Consider the following 16,758-nt stretch of genomic DNA (forward strand, 5'->3'; position numbering starts at 1 on the left):
GTAAGCTCATTGTGGGCAGGGAACGAGTCTGCTAATTCTGTTGTACCGTCATCTCCCAAGTGCTTAGTACAGTGCTCTGCACATAATAAGCACTCAATAAATACGACTGATCGATTTAAAACTTCTCAGAGTTTGGCAGCCCCTCCCAGGAGATCCAGGTCAGGGGAAGGCAACCTTCAGAAGGTCCTGGATTCCCCCACTGTCTTCCCAGAGTTTCAGATTTCCTGCCGTCTCAGATGGGGGAAGGTCGAGAGGAGGACGTGTCTCTCCTCGCTGCCATGGGCGGGGGGGCTCTGGGGTCCTCCCTTCCTTGCTCCGGGTCTCAGCTCCTTAGACCCAGGAAGACACTGAGGTATTAGCAGTCCCTGACCACATGGAGTTGACACTTTAATGAGACATATAGAGAAATACTGAGCCATAGGGAAATGAAAATAAATAATTGAATGTACAGTTCAATAAACACAGATACATACATGATAAGACTTGGCATAATAATAATAATAATAATAATAATATCTGTGGTATTTCTTAAATGCCGGCTCTTTGCCAACTACCGTGCTACGTGTTTGTGTACATATAAAATAATCAGGTCAGACACAGTCCTTGTCCCACTTGAAGCTCTCAGTCTCAGGGAAAACAGCTATTGAATCCCCATTTTACAGATGAGGAAACTGAAGCCCACTGAAGTGACTTGCTCAAAGTCACATAGCAGGCAAGTGATTGAGCTAGGACTAGAACCTAGGTCCTTCTGACTCCCAGGCCCATGTTCTTTCCACTAGGGAATAGATAATAACTTAAAGGCTGATGAGTTTATACAATTTTGGATTCTGGGAGTTAAATCAGCAAAAGCTTGTTGGAAAATGTGGGATAGTAGGAGGTCTTTGAACATGGGAAGAGCCAAGACCTGGTGGATTTGGGAGGGGGAAAGTCCAGGCAGGGGTCCTGGGCTTGGTTTTCTGAGAGACGAGCTGACTTCCATCACACTGAGCATCACTGGCTTTCTCTCCATCACTCACCTGAGAGGGAGGAGGGGAGGATGACCCATAATCCCAAACCCACTTTGGGGTTTCAATCAATCAATGGGTTTCTGGTGTTGGCACCGCTGCTCCCTTCTCCTCTCTCACAACGGTCCTGGCCTCCACCTGTAATCTCAGGCTGCCAGTCCCCAGAAACTGAGCGATTTCCAGGCCCGTCACCGGCACCCATGTAACCAGAGATGACCACAAGTGAAATGCTGGGTCTGGAGGGAGCTATCCCCTTTTAGGGAGGTGGGGGCAGAGCCACAGCCCCTACAGCCCATATATGCAACTCCAAAGCATTAGGCACAGAAAAGGCTTTCTCAGTCCCGGCTGGCACCCGTCTGGTAGGAGGCTGGGGTGGGCAAGGAATGGAGGGCTTGCCGGGGGTGGAGAGGAAGACTGCGTTGAGGAAGAAGGGGAGGGCACGCCTCTGATCAAAGCCTGGACAGTGTTGGCGGAACCCAAGGGGTTCCGTCCACAGTCTCCACTCCCATCGAGATGTCCAGTCTCCTCAAACGGCACCGGGCGCCAGCTCTTTAGAGTACCGGGCACATTTCCTCCGATCCCTCTTAAGGCCGACCCTTCATGCGCCGAGCCTCATCATTATGCAAATTAAAACGATTGGATTTCTGCCACCCGACGATGCTCAGAGCAGCATAAGGGCAGGAAGCGACTGGAGCGGCCGGGATCGGGCCTTCGATGAGGGGAGTCGCCTAGCGGTCCGGCGGTCATGCAGACGGTGGGGTGGAGATGTGTGGGACAGATGACCGGCCCGCTCTGGGAAAGCTGACGGAAGGATGGCTCTCCTCAGAGAGAGGGCCGGGGACAGTATTCGCAGGGTTCTGGTGGAGCGGGTGGAGGTGCCTGTGTCAAAGATAAAACAGAAGAAGACGTTTCTCTGGATTTCCTCTTTGTGTACTGAGGCCTTTTATGATTCATCAGTAAGCAAATATAAGCTGAGGGAGTGATTTGTTCCTAACAAGCTTATAAAATACTAGAGTCATTTGTGAGTTTATTGGAGTGCTGATTATAAACATTCCCTCATGCACACTCCTTTATGTCAAATTAACATTCAAAATACAAATATGCTATCTTTGGATAGTTCCGTCATCTCCTCGGAAGGGTTTGAAACTGTCACGTTGTGGGGGGGGCGACTTCGGCCGTAGACGTCAAATCTCTGCTGATTGGCCGGATCCTTTCTGTGGGGGTTTTAATTGGTTTCATTTGAGGTGGGGGGTGTTGGATGGTTTTTGATGGGCACACCAAGTAGACCTCCTCCCAGCTTTGTGAAAGCTGCATAGAATCTTTTCTTCTGTATTATTGCATTTTACCTGCCCCCAGATTCTCCGCTCCCAGCCTCCCCGGCCCCACACACCCATCCCATAACCCCTGTACGTTGGGCCCAACGTTTCAGAGAAACTTCCAGCCTTGACATACCAGAAGAAAGCCTGGCTGGTAGCTGTCTCTGAGGGTGATAGAGAGAATGGAAACAGGGAACATGAGTGACCCTGATTTTGAACTCTCAGTGCTCCTCTTCTTCCTCCGCTGCTCAGACCGGATTTGTTGTTGTAGGATCAAGGGTCAGAGGCAGAACCCTAGCTCTTGCCATTAGCACAATCAGAGATTAGGGATGTCACCTAATCTCTCCCCGGCCCTGTGTTCCTGCCTTTGAGACTGAAATACTAACCACTGCCTAGTAGGGCTTAATAAAAGGTTGCAAATTACTTGGAATTAATCAGGGAGAGAAGCTATGTGATGGCAAAGTATTATCGTTACAATTTGTCAGCATTGTTATTGTGGTCAGACTGCTCTGCCGTGGAGAAAACCCGCTGAGAGCGGGCCAACGTTACTTTTGGGGTGATGGGGTTTGGTGGCAGAGTTTTACAGTGTCGAGAAGAATGCAAATACCACCTGGCATTCCAGAACCACTTCTGTTTCCTCACCTGGGAAGTATGGGTTGCTTAGCTGGCTCCCTACAAAGCAGGACCTTAGAAAAGCCCTATCTTATATAACCGTTCTTCAGGCTCGAAGACAACCCTGATGTTGAAATTCACTGATAGGAATGTATGGATGGAAAGCTCAATGGGGAACCCGTGGTTGTGGCCACACTTCACTTAGAGAGAAGTAGCATGGCGTATGGATAGAGTACGGGCCTAGAGTTAGAAGGTCATGGGTTCTAAACCCGGCCCGCCACTTGTCTGCCGTCTGACCTTGGGCAAGTCACTTAACTTCTCTGTGCCTCAGTTACCTCATCTGTAAAATGGGGATCGAGACTGTGAGCCCCACATGGGACAGGGACTGTGTCCAACCCAATTTGCCCGTAACCACCCCAGTGCTTAGTACAGTGCCTGGCACGTGGTAAGCACCTAATAAATACCATGATTATTATAACTATTGTTACCCAAATAGCAGTATTATTATCTGCTATATTGTTCCTCCCTCAGCAATTAGTATTGCTTGGCACATAGTAAGTGCTTCACAAATACCACAATTTTTATTATTATTATTATTTTGGCTGCCAACATCTTAGCAGCCTCATAGAAATGATGGCTGGGGACCCAGTGAATGAGGTATCATCTATACACTATGAAGGGTGGGAATTCCCCAAGTAGTAAACACTTCTCCCGGAGCAGATTATCTTTTTAGCCAAAGAGGAATCAATCGGTGGTATTTACTGAGCGCTTACCCTGTGCAGAGCACTGTACTAAGCATTTGGGAAACTACAATACAACAGAATTGATAGGCACGATCCCTGCCTGCAAGGAGCTTGCAGTCTAAAGGAAATGAGCAGTTGGGAAGAGAGGCACCCCCAAAATAGGTGGGGACTTAATTTGATGAGTCTTAGCCAGGTGAAAGGGAGGTGGAAGGCGGGGATGTTGGAGTGCTAGGGATTCTTTAAAGTGGCAGTGAGGTCGGTCAGTCCATTCCTCTGTCCCTGGTTTGGGAGGGCAGCTTTCACGTCTACCCCTTTCCTGAGACTCCAGTAATCAAGACACGATCGTCTCCTTTGGGGAGGTGTTAATAATAATAATGCCAATTATTATTATGAATATTATGGTATTTGTTAAGCACTTACTTTGTGTCTAGCACTGTTTCAAGTGCTGGGGTAGTTAAAAGGTAATCAGGTTGTCCCAGGTGGGGCTTACAGTCTTAATCCCCATTTTACAGATGAGGTAACTGAGGCACAGAGAAGTTAGGTGGTTTGCCCAAGGTCACACAGCAGACAAATGGAGGAGCCGGGATTAGAACCCACGTCCTCTGATTCCCAAGATCATTCTCTTGCCATTAAGCCACGCTGCTTCTCTGGGGTTGTGGGGCCCTGTACTGTGAGAGAGGTGAACTCAGGGTTTTCCCGTTCTGATGTTGTTTCTGGCTGAACATAAAGCCCAACTTAGTTGTCCTGGTTCGGTGAAATTTAGACAAATATTCCAGTAGAAAAATAGTCAAACATCTCATCAAGCCTGCTCAGTTTCAGAGGTGATGGGTTCTGGCATTCCCAAGGCATTCCCGGAGATAGCTTAGTGGATAGAGCACGGGCCTGGAAGTCAGAAGGACGTGGGTTTTAATCCTGGCTCCACCACTTGTCTGCTGTGTGACCTTGGGCAAGTCTGTGTGCCTCAGTTCCCTCATCTGTAAAATGGGGATTAAGACCGCGAGCCCCATATGGGACAGGGACTGTGTCCAACCTGATTTGCTCATCTCCACCCCAGAGTTTGGTACAGCGCCTGGCACATAGTAAGTCCTTGTGAATACCACAGGGGTTGTTATTATTATTATTATTAGGTGGACAAGCCCCACGGGGATCCCGAATAATAGGCAGCCAATACGGGCGAAGATCGGGGGGTTGACCAGACGACCGCACCGCATTGCCACTCTAATACTGTGATTACTTTGACTGTGAAGGGGTCCTACGTGTAAACAATCCTTGTGTGCCCTTTGCAATGTTCCAGCTGGAGCATGCTCAGTTGGAGTCCCTCAGCATTCGATGGCTCATGGACGTCCCCAGCTGCCTGCTGTCATAGTTGCCAAGAGGGAAGGGGAAATCACACCTGCTAGTCGTGGCGTCTCAATGTCCCGGTTTTGACTAAAAATCTTATAGCTGACCTCTGAGAGGACCGTATTGAAAACAGAAGATGGTGGCGACCGTTGGATATTCGGGGGCATCAATCAGCAGGCAGTGCAGGATTCAACGTCAAGGGCATTTACTGAGACCTTACTCTGTGCCGAGCACCGTATGAAGGAAGGACTTGGGAGAGTACACTAAAATACAGATGGTACGCGTGATCCCCGCCCTGAAACTTTGATGGAGATTGTTGGAAAAGTCGGCTCACTGTGTTCTTATAGTGTTGTGTTTGTGTTTGTGAAGCCCGGTTCCGCAATAGATTTTTCCCTTTACTGTCACTGCAAAATGGCACTGATGGCAGTGGAACCCTACTAATGAAAGCTAGTGAGCCATTTTGATAATCCCTGTATCCCTGCCATGATAGACAACAACAACTGTTTTGCAGTCTGTCTGTCACATTAATTATATAGTATTAGAGGCTATTAATCTGAGGATTATTAACACGATAGGAGTACGGGCTACCGGGCCAACGAGTACGGGGAAACTTTAATCTGCGGTTCGGTGACACCCACCAGTGGGGGTCTGGCATATTTCAGGAATGGTCCGTGGGCTCCCAGAGAGGGAGAGGGGAGGACTTTAAGTCAATTTGTCCCCTTAGGCACGGCTGGACAGTGAGGGGCTGGTCCCTGGTTTCTGGGACTCGAAGCGTTAGTGTTGATCCCTCAATTTGTAAGTTTTTTTTACAGTAGGTCTTCCCTATTAGAATGTACGTGGTTGGTGGGCAAGACGCATGTTGTACTTTATCAGATACAGAGAAGAGGCATAGCCTAGTAGATGGAGCTCGGGCCTGGGAATCAGAATCCCGGCTCTGCCACTTGTCTGCTGTGGGACCTTGGGCAAGTCATTTCACGTCTCTGGACCTCAGGTGCCTCATCTGGAAAATGGGGATTAAGACTGTGAACCCTATGTGGGACAGGGACTACGTCCAACCCAATTACTCTGTGTCTACCGCAGGGCTCAATACAGTGCCTGGCACGTAGTAAGCGCTTAGAGAAGCAGCAGCGTGGCTCAGTGGAAAGAGCCCGGGCTTGGGAGTCAGAGGTCATGGGTTCGATATCCAGCTCTGCCTCTTGTCAGCTGTGTGACAGTGGGCAAGTCACTTAACTTCTCGGTGCCTCAGTTACCTCATCTGTAAAATGGAGATTAAGACCGTGAACCTCATGTGGGACAACCTGATTACCCTGTATCTACCCCAGCGCTTAGAACAGTGCTCTGCACATAGTAAGCGCTTAACAAATGCCAACATTATTATCATTATTATTATTATTATTATTAAAAATACCACAATTATGAATTATTATTATTATTATCAAGTGCTTAATAGAGTATGTTGCCCCCACTGGGTGCTCCGTCAAAAGTATTGCTTCAGCTCTTGCTCAGAGTCCTGGAGTGATAAGGTTGAGCCCCCACAAAGGAGCTGGTCGTGCCCAAATTGAGTTCTCCTTTTTAGACTGTGAGTCCCAACTGGGAGAGGAGAGGGACTGCATTTGACCTGATTGATTTGTATCTGCCCCAGTGCTTAGAATGGTTCTTGACACATAGTCAACGCTTAACAAACACCATAAAAAAGCACCAAAGCAGCCCCCAACATGAGGTCTCACTAGGAATATCCTTGGGCCTTCAGGGCCTGGTTTGGTATTTTTAAAGTTTGAACTTTAATGGTCACCCAAACACTCTGGCCCCACTTTGCTATCGTAGTTTGGAATGGATGCATCCCAAAGTTAGGGCCTGCAGACAGTGGTCAGGGGTCAGTTCTACCAACTTAGAGGCATTTGGAGATGGGATTGTTTCAACCTCCAAGAATCTAAACCTCTCTGGTCCAGACGAGCTCACCAGGTTCTGTGATTTGACTGTAATATGAGGAGCTTGGAGGCAGGGAAGTGGAGAGGGAAGGGAATAGCGGGGACTGGAGGCAGAGGTGGGCAGGTCTCCGGGCCGTAGTCCTTGCTGTCATGAGTGATTTTCAAGATGATCTTGTTTGATTTTTGAGAGTTTTTTTTGAGAATGGAAGGAGTACTTAGGGGCCCAATCAACAGCCTTTGTTAATAATAATAATAATAATAATAATAATATTGGTATCTGTTAAGCGCTTACTATGTGCAGAGCACTGTTCTAAGCGCTGGGGGAGATACAGGGTCATGAGGTTGCCCCACGTGGGGCTCACAGTTAATCCCCATTTTACAGATGAGGTAACTGAGGCACAGAGAAGTGAAGTGACTCGCCCACAGTCACACAGCTGACAAGTGGCAGAGCCGGGATTCGAACCCATGACCTCCGACTCCCAAGCCCGGGCTCTTTCCACTGAGCCACGCTGCTGCTTCTCTAAGTGCTTACTACGTGCCAGGCACTGTATTGAGCCCTGCGGTAGACACAAAGTAATTGGGTTGGATGGGATACAGTTGAGTCGGTAGACACAATCCCTGTTTTCAAGAAGCTTACAGTCTAGCGATACAATTATGGTATTTATTTAGCACTTACTTTGTTCCCAACACTGCACTAAGCACTGGAGTAATCAGGTTGGACGGTAGACCGGCAGGAATCGCAGGGCCGATGCTGGGGGAATGCCTTCTTTCCCCACACACTGAAGGCCACAACTTATTAACCGAAGGCATTTATTGAGCACCTGCTGTGTGCAGAGCTTGGAAGAGTTCAAGTGAATTAGTAGACATGATCCCTGTCCCCAAGCAGCCTACGGTCTAGTGAACATGCCAGCCCCTTTCAGTACAGTCACTAGGGTTCTCTCATTCTCTCTTTCTCCAGTGTCCCTTTCCCTCCAAAGGGAAGCTGGGCTTTTAGGTGTGGAAAACCACCCTGACCTGCACATTTGCTTGCTTTAACCAACAACTAACCCCAGAAAACAGACTGTTGCCGGCCTGCAGCTTGGTGGGTTGGACACGCCCGAGGACTGTGGTGATCCCCCGGCTAGCTGCCCTTTCTGGGGCAGGAGAGGGGCTCCCGCATCTGCCTCTTTTGACTGCCTCCTTGAGATACCCTCTCTCACCCGGCTCCAAATGTTGCTAGAGGTGCTCACCTGCCTCACTTGGGTTTCAGATGGGCCTTTCTTCAGCAGCTCCTCCCTTACCTCTCTGATTTCCCACTACAACCCAGCCCGCACACGTCACTCCTCTATCTTTTCTACCTCTCCACCGGCCCCTCGCCAACATCCTGCCTCCGGTCTGGAAAGCCCTTCCTCTTCATATGCGACAGATCACCACTCTCCTCACCTTCAAAGCCTTATTAAAATCACATCTCCTCCAAGAAACCTTTTCTAAGTTCTCATTTCCTCTTCTCCCATTCCTTTCTGTATCGCCTTTTCACTTGGATTTGCACCCTTTATTCACCCTACCCTCAACTCCGCAGCACTGACATGCATTTCTGTAATTCGTGTATTTTTATTAATGTTTTTCTCCCTCTCTAGACTGTAATCTCCATGTGGGCAGTGAATGTGTCTACCAATTCTGATAATGTCCGCCCCCAAATGCTTAATATAGTGCTCTGCGCACAATAAGCACTCAATAAATACGATTGATGGAGTGATTGATTGACTGATCCTCAATGCTCCAGAGTGAGGAAAACTATTTTGGATCGTTCAGGGAATTAGCCTCAGTGTACTGAATGAGTCTGGCAATTGGCTCGGTGGCCCAGGCCTCAGATCTCAAAGTGACAGAGCCTTACCGAGCCTCCTCTGAACTACTGAGGTTGCAGTAGCATGGCTGAGTGGATAAAGCATGGGCCTAGTAGTCTGGGGCCCTGGGTTCTAATTCAGGTTCCACCATTTGTCTGCTGTGTGACCTTGGGCAAGTCACTTCACTTCTCTGTGCCTCAGTTACCTCATCTGTATAATGAAGATTAAGACCGTGTGCCCCATGTGGGACACAGACTGTGTCCAACTTCATTATTTTGTGTCTGCCCCAGCATTTAGTACGGCGTCTGGTACTGTAAGCGCTTAATAAATACCACTGGAAAAATTGCAGGAGTGGGTGGATAGAGACTTAATCTTCCGCCGTATATGGGTGCACAACCCTCCCCCCGCACACACACGCTCATCTCCCACACACATCCACACAAAGACGCAATCACTCCGATAAACCATCGGAATCTCCTGCCGGCTAGGAAATTCCAGACTCGCCAAGCAGTATAAAAACGTTATTGAGTGGCTTTTCCTGGAGGCATTAGGCCCCTTTAATGTGACAGAGTCGTCAGAGGAGGATACCAGTGATACCTGGGTAAATAAGTATAAATAGTTTTCTTTCTGATATGTGACCAGATTATTTTCCAGTTGATTTCCAGCCTTGGCCCCAAGTGGCTCACAGATCAAAAAAAGATAAGGGTCAGTTACAAGGTTGAGCTCATTCTGGGTTGCCATGGCAACTGACCCCATGGCAACCCTCGAAGGACTACACCCCGTTCCCCAGGTGATATTTTCACTGTCCGGGCCATCAATCCCAGGCCTTTCAAAACCCCAACTGCTTAATTGTCAGGGTTCTGTTTGGAAGAGCGTATGGCTTCCCCTGCCATCCCCCCGGGGCTCGGTTCAGCCTGGCAGAGCTCATTTGCGTCCTTCTAAAGCCCTTGGGGAAACTGGAGTTGGGTCCCTCCGCATCCAAAAAGCACCGGGAAGCAATCCCCGGGGCCCAGCCCAATCCCGTCATCCTGAATTAATCAGGAAAACGCCAGAATGAGAGGGCCGCAGGGTTTGGGAGAGAAGGCCCGGCAGGATTTTGATTGACAAATGGTACTGAACTGGAATTCTCTTCCTGGCACCGCGAGGCCAGTAGAGTTAGTCTCCAAGCTCCATCACCGGTGTCCACCTGACTAAAGCCTTTTCCCTGGGTTGGCAGCCAGAGAACGGCCACTCAGGCTCACTTGGTGTGTTTTGATGCTGGTTTGCGTGAGTCTGGGTGCATCTTCCCAACCTGCTCTGGCTCGATGAGTTAATCTGTGGTATTTAATGACACAGGGCTAAATGATCAGTGGGACTGGATTTCAGTGAGTTATTGTCCTTCCTCCCGCTTTCTCCTCCCATTATCTTCTGCCCCAGAGGTCGATTCTGGGTTTGTGTGCGACGGAAGACGTAGAATTGTGGCGTCCAGGGGACGGTCTTCCATTTCCCCTTTTCCCCTCTATCGCCCGATAGCCACTCTGAAACCATCACTGATTGGAAAGGGAAAGGGCTGGACTTTTGGGTCATTTCTGCCGATGCCCCCTGGAAGCTCTGGAAGCTCAGACCTGTTTCACCAATATGGGATCTATTAGCCTGGGGCCTGGAGATATGATATTTCCCCACCTCAAAGAGCACTGATTGGAAGTGAGGACTTGAATTCTAATTCCGGCTGGCCCACAAGGGGCTGTGTCAATTTGGGTGAGCCACTTAACTGCTCTGTGCTTCAGTTTCTTTACCTGTAAAATGTAGATGAAATAATGGTTTCCCCTTAGACCTCTTTAGAATTAAGGCCTGTGTGGGGCAGGGAGTATGTGACCCGATTTACATAGATCCCAGAGCTTAGCCCAGTCTGTAGCACATAGTAAGTGCTTCAAAGATAGTAGCATGAGTTCATCCCTAAAAGATCTCTGAGAGCTCCATATGGCAACAAGTTTGCTCCTACCCTTCATTTCCTCACCCTCAGTCCCGCTGTTGAAATAAACTATTTTCCTATCCTGCCAGCCCCTCCTTGCCCAGGTAGGGTACGGAGGAGGACAGTTTCCCTGCTTTGGGATGGAATCCCTTCCCTTCTCTTGTGTCCGGTTTTCCCCCAAAGCTCTGACCTGGTGGATAGGAGGTTCCGTGTTTTGTGGGGCTGATGGAAGGTGTCTTTCTCTCTACAGAGGTCCTGTCTGTCTTTTAAAGGGGGATGGAGTGACTGTGCTCAGTGCAGTCATCTCTTCAGTGCCTCTGGATGCCAGCTTTCCTATAGACATAATTAGACACACAACGGATCTATTGGTCTAATACGGCATTAGTAATTATGCCGCATCCTCACCAGGAGTCTGTTCTCCTGGGCTATCTCCCTGGCTCGGAATGGGCGTTCGGCGTGCATGGCTTTGGATAGATGGCAGAGCACTTTCCCGCTCCAAGACAGGCTGTCGGGACATCCCAACTCCAACCGGAGTCCCATCCAACACCTTCAGGCTGGGCACGGAGACACGTTTGAACCAAAGAACTCTACCCGGCCTCTCACCGCTGCCATCCATTTGGGTCACTGCAACCGACTAATCCTCACTATCAGGCAGTAAATTATGTCCCCCAAAATGTATCCAAATGCCTGCCTTTGACACCAGCGGGTACCTCCCAGGTTTCACCTTCAGGATTCAGATAATCAGCTCTCATTCCTCCTGGTTTCCCTCTAGACCAGTATGGAAATAAGCATGTGTCTGCCAGGGATCAAATGCTTTTGGAGACAAAAGTAGGTACTGAGAACATTACAGGATACTATCATCTCCCCATGATGCTTTTACACAAAGCACTCTGTTCCTCTTTTGGGCTGACATAGTTTCAGGCTGACAGAATCCAGCAGGCCGGCTTGTTTTAAGCAAGAGCTCCAGCCTGTTATTTTTTTGAGAAATGAAGTGTAAAATTAATGCTTATTATTCCAGGCTCAAAAGACGGAGGGACCTCGGGAATGGGTTTGTGGGGCAGCGATGATCCAGTGTTAAAGGCTCTCGATCCCAGCCCGCAGGCCTCCGTTCAGGAGAAAATGGAAGCAGAGATCTAGCGTGGCAAGCGGGGAAAAAAATCTGCATTTTATTTTACAAATGAGCAGGCCAGCATAATTCATGGGAGTTGTGTAGGTCTCTCTTATGGATGCCTGTCGTGTGTTACGGAAAAAAAAAGAATAGAAACGAGAGGAACGATTGTATGTTTGCGTTCACAAAAAAACTCCCACATCCCTCACCTGAATGGAGTATTGGTTGTCAGATGCGCTATTGTCACCGGCATCAAGTGCCTTCTGAGGGCTTATTTGGTCTCGTATAATTCGGGAATGTTATCCTCAGAAGATGTAGCTATATCTGGATTCTGGGTTTCCCATAAAATGAGAGGCGGTAAAGCACCAAGGAGGAGAAGCTGATTCTGGTGGTAATTCTAGCTCTATCTTCGGCTACTTTCATATTTGGGGAAAGAAAAAGAGCGTTTGTCATGCTAACCAGGGCCTTTTCCTCCTTTTTTCTTGCCAGCTGGTTTATAGACAGGGGAAGCACATAATAGACTCCTAAGGGAGTCGGGAGGGAAGTCCCAAACCATGGAAAAGGCCTGATAATTCAGTAGATTTCCAGAACAAAACATCTTGCCTTGAATGGGCTAGATTTCTACATCTGCACAAACCATTGGGCTGTATTATTTGTCAATCTAGCCGGAGAGTGTTGGATTTTGATTTTTCTTCAGAGGTTTAACTATATCTGATGATGAGGGGAGGGGCAGTGGGAGGTAGCAGAGTTGGGGCAGGGAAGGAGAGATGGAAACCTGTCTCACCTAATTAAACTTGTCAGACGTAATGTAATTAACCCCGGACCTTGGATGGCTCAGAGATCTAAGGTTGGGTTAGGTTTAATTTATGGTTCTTTCCCCTCCCAGTCACTAACTTTTCCATAGGTGTGTGTCTGGTGTGTGTGTGGTGGGGGAGTGGGTGGGGGGGGGGCGTGTATTCTGAATGCCTTGGTTTACGTGACCAAGCTCCTGCTCCTGTCAGGAAAGAGACCCAGGGAAGAATCCGGCACATCGGAAATGGAAAGCGAATGCCGGACGTGATTTCTCGGACTTATAAGTTGCAGACACCTACTTGGTCCCGTTCTCTATCTGTTTGAATATGAGATGAGCTCGTCGTCATTCGCCGCAAATGGTTAAAGTTCCCTCAGTCTTTCTGTGAGAAATCCTCCTCCAGGATTGGTCCTTGTGGCCCCGAAGTCTGGCTCAGAGCCTGGACGTAGCATTTGGCAAGTGGGGGCAGGGGGACGGACACCCGGAAGATTGCGGTTGGGGGGGAGGTTTAAAGAAAGGCCAGGCCTCAGCCAGCAGACTGGGGCTCTTCAGCGTGACCCCAGGGTTTCTCTCCTGTTTCTGGCTCCTCCCAGGGCAATGGCTCATTGTGATCCCACCTCAGATGGTTCTTACCTCTGAGTGTGAGCTTTCTGAGAGTAGGAAGCATGTCTCTTACTTTTGTTGTTTGCTCCCATGCTCTTTGTATTAGGAGTGTGTGTGTGTGTGTGTGTGTGTGTGTGTGTGTGTGTGTGTGGTGCATGTTCTCTCTCATTTCTGAGTCTCAATCTGGGCAGTACAATTCCTTGTTTGTCTGTAGGGGTCTTGGATACTCTGGGCTAGCAGCGAACACCGGCGAGGGTGGAAACTTGGCTTTCTGCTGAGGACTGGCCCATCACAATATTCATAACAAACAAGCCCCAGAGCAGGGCCGACCATCCATCCCATTTCTTACCAGACACTTGAGATTTAGCCGTTCTTAGACCGTGAGCCCTTTGTGGGATGGGGACTAGGTCTGTTCTGTCTCTCTTGTATCTGCCCCAAGGCTTAGCACAGGGCTTGATATGCAGCACTTAACAAATCCTACAATTATCACTTCAGCTCTGGAGCAATGCAAAGGTCTGAGACCCTTCTTGCTCTCCTCAGAGCTAAGGGGAACGCCTGAGGATGAGGGGAAGAATTGGCAGAGGGTAGGGGTGGGAGGGACCCAGCATTGAGGCCTAGGTTGGACCCGAAAACACCCCTCTCCCCCTCCTCTCTCTTTCCTCCAAACCACCCCCTTAGGGAGATTTCTCCAGATGAGGCCTACCTAATGAGAACCACTTGGAAACAGGGACTGGCGGGGTGCCGGAGGGGAAGAGTTAGGGGAGCTGTTTTGCCCGGCTCCTAACCGGGAACCTTTCTTTCAATGAATACTCTTTGTGAGAGTGTGGCCGGGAGGAAAGGGGACGTTTGCCTTGGACATGGTGATCTGAACAGATCATGCCCTAGTTCCCGCAGCTCCGAGACTCCTCTGATTCTCAGCAGGCCAGACCCGGTGCCGAATATGGGCCAAATGTGTGTGGGTTCCTGTAGTTAATGGGTGGGCAGGAAGTGGGTTCTACACCCTCTTTAAAATTCCTTTTCAAAAAAATGGCATTTGTTAAGCATTTACTGTGTGCCAGGCATTGTTCTAAGCTCTGGGGTAGACACAAGGTAATCAGGTTGGACACAGTCCATGTCCCACATGGGGCTCACAGTCTTAATCCCCATCTTGCCGATGAGGTAACTGAAGCACAGAGAAGTGACTTGCTCAAGGTCACACAGCAGACAAGTGGCAGAGCTGGGACTAGAACCCAGGTCCTTCTGACTCCCAGGCCCGTGCTCTATCCAGTAGGCCACACTGCTTCCCTGGTGGGCCTGGGCACACCCTCAAGCTGTTCCTCCTTCCCTTTAGTAAAGCAGGTCACACCCCGGTTCCTAGAGAAGCAGCGTGGCTTAGTGGAAAGAGCCCGGGCTTGGGAGTCAGAGGTCGTGGGTTCTAATCCCCACTCTGCCACTTGTCTGCTGTGTGACCTTGGGCAAGTCACTCAACTTCTCTGTGCCTCAGTTACCTCATCTTAGAAATGGGGATAAAAAAATGTGAGCCCCAAGTGGGACAATCTGACTATCCTGTGACTACTCCAGCGCTTAGAACAGTGCTCTGCACATAGTAAGCACTTAAGAAATACCATAATTATTATTATTACTAGAGCCAAGAGGGATAGGAGGATCTGACCCACTGCAACTTTTTCTTCCCTCTGCCCCGTTCCCTGATCGCTGTCCCACCATGGGCCACCAGCAGCGGGCAGGGGCACTTTAGCTTCCGGAGGCAGGGAGGGATGAACTCAAAGTTCTCCCAATCTTCATGACTGGTTTGCTCCAAGTAAGCGATTAATAGGTATTATCGATAGATTGATCTATTGGTTTAACGGGCGCAGAATTGAAGTGCTAGCTGAGCCTCACGGGCTAAGGTCCCAGGGAAGCTTGCAGACCCCTATGCCTGTTTCTTTCACCCCCTGCATAGGCCCAAGCTTTCTAGTGGAAAGAGTCCGGGTTGGGAGTCAGAGGCCCTGGGTTTGGCTCTGGTACTTGCCTGCTGGGTGACATTGTGCACGTTATCTCCATTTCTTGATCTGTAAAATGGGGATTCAATATCAGATCTCCCTCCCCCTTAGACTGTGAGCCCCATGTGGGGCTGTGTCTGACTTGATTAGACTGTATCTATCCCGGGGATTAGCACATACTTAGTAAATAGCACAATTCTCCTTCATCATCATCATTATTATTATTAGCCATCTTTTCATGTTGAGCCAGGGGTAAGATGGAAGCAGGGACTTTAGTGGGGAGCAAGACTGGGAAGCAACAAGCTTCTAAGACCATGTACCAGAAATCCACCATTTTGGGTCTTTTCAGCCCCCGCTGGAAAATCTCAAGTTGGTCAGAGGCTTCAAACGGCTGTGGGGGGAATTTTCTTCTTCTCATCCCCATGCTGAAGCCCTGAACAGCCGAGGGACACTACGACAGGATTGACCAAGAAGGACAAAGGGACTGGAGATGGGAACATTCCCCTCCCTTCCATCCCCTCCCAGCAGGCTCCTGTTTGTTGCACCCTCAGCCTTCCCAGGACTTAGACTTCTGGACTGACAGGCAATTCCAAGGCATAGGTTCCCGGCACAGCCCAACTGCCTGCATCCGTGTGGTTCTACCCTTGGGTGGTGTTTCGGATCAGACTTTACTTCAGTCGGGAAAGATGGGGAGTTTCTTTTGACAGTGAGGTGGCGGAAAAGTTTGGGGGGGGGGGGGGCGGGGAGAGAGGAAGAGAGGGAAAGGAAAAGGAAGAGCGAGCGAGAGAGAAAGAGACAGAGAGAGCATTTTCCATCCTGGTTCTGAGCTCATGACCGTGATTCACTCTTTGCATCGCTGTGGGGGAACGAAGACCCTCAAATGGAGTGTTCCAGAGTTCCCGAGAACTGCATGTGCCATTGGATCAGCCAGCCCTGGGGACAGTTTGGGAGAAACCAGGGAGGTTGAGGAGCAGGAGGGAGTGGAGGGAACCGGCTACAGTGAGCTCATGCTGGAGCGGGGGTGGAGGGGTGGTGAGCCGCCTCAGTGCCGCGGACGCCTGCATTCTAGACACTAATCTGCTGTGTCACTAACAAGTTGTATCATTTGAACCTTGCAGAAGAAGGCATCAATCATGAGTGCAAGCTGTGTAACCAGATGTTTGACTCTCCGGCAAAGCTTCTGTGCCACCTGATTGAACACAGCTTTGAGGGCATGGGAGGCACGTTCAAATGCCCGGTGTGTTTCACAGGTAAGGCTGAGTTTGGACTGGGGCTTTCTGGGGCTGGGTTCAGCCGGGGGGCTGGGGAGGGGGAGGAGGTAATTTGAAATGATTCTCTAGACCTCTTTGGGGAGCAGCCTGGCCTAATGGGAAGAGCACGGTCCTGGGAGCAGGTGTGACCTTGGGCAAGACGTTTCACTGACACCGGGCCTCAGTTTCCTTATCGAAAATGGGGAACGAATGCCTGCTTCTCCCTCCTACTCAGACTGTGTGCCCCATGTGGACCTGAGGCTGTGTCTGTCTAGATTAACTTGTGTCTACCGTGCTACTGCTATTACAC

At 49.5% G+C, this 16,758-nt stretch overlaps 1 protein-coding gene across 5 annotated transcripts in view; it reads left to right on the plus strand.

Annotated features, from left to right (window-relative positions):
• The window catches only part of ZNF423 (zinc finger protein 423), a 351,343-nt gene that overhangs the window by 299,499 nt on the left and 35,086 nt on the right, over nt 1-16,758 (plus strand). For all 5 annotated transcript variants that reach the window (XR_005660542.1, XM_029075685.1, XM_029075686.1 and 2 more), the window contains one exon: nt 16,317-16,448. Coding sequence is in view for 4 of the 5 variants with exons in the window: in XM_029075685.1 (XP_028931518.1) it covers nt 16,317-16,448 (132 nt within the window). In the remaining variant the exon portion in view is untranslated. The remainder of the gene's footprint in view (nt 1-16,316; nt 16,449-16,758) is intronic.

The sequence above is a fragment of the Ornithorhynchus anatinus genome, chromosome 11, assembly GCF_004115215.2.
Source record: "Ornithorhynchus anatinus isolate Pmale09 chromosome 11, mOrnAna1.pri.v4, whole genome shotgun sequence".
Lineage (NCBI taxonomy): Eukaryota > Metazoa > Chordata > Mammalia > Monotremata > Ornithorhynchidae > Ornithorhynchus > Ornithorhynchus anatinus.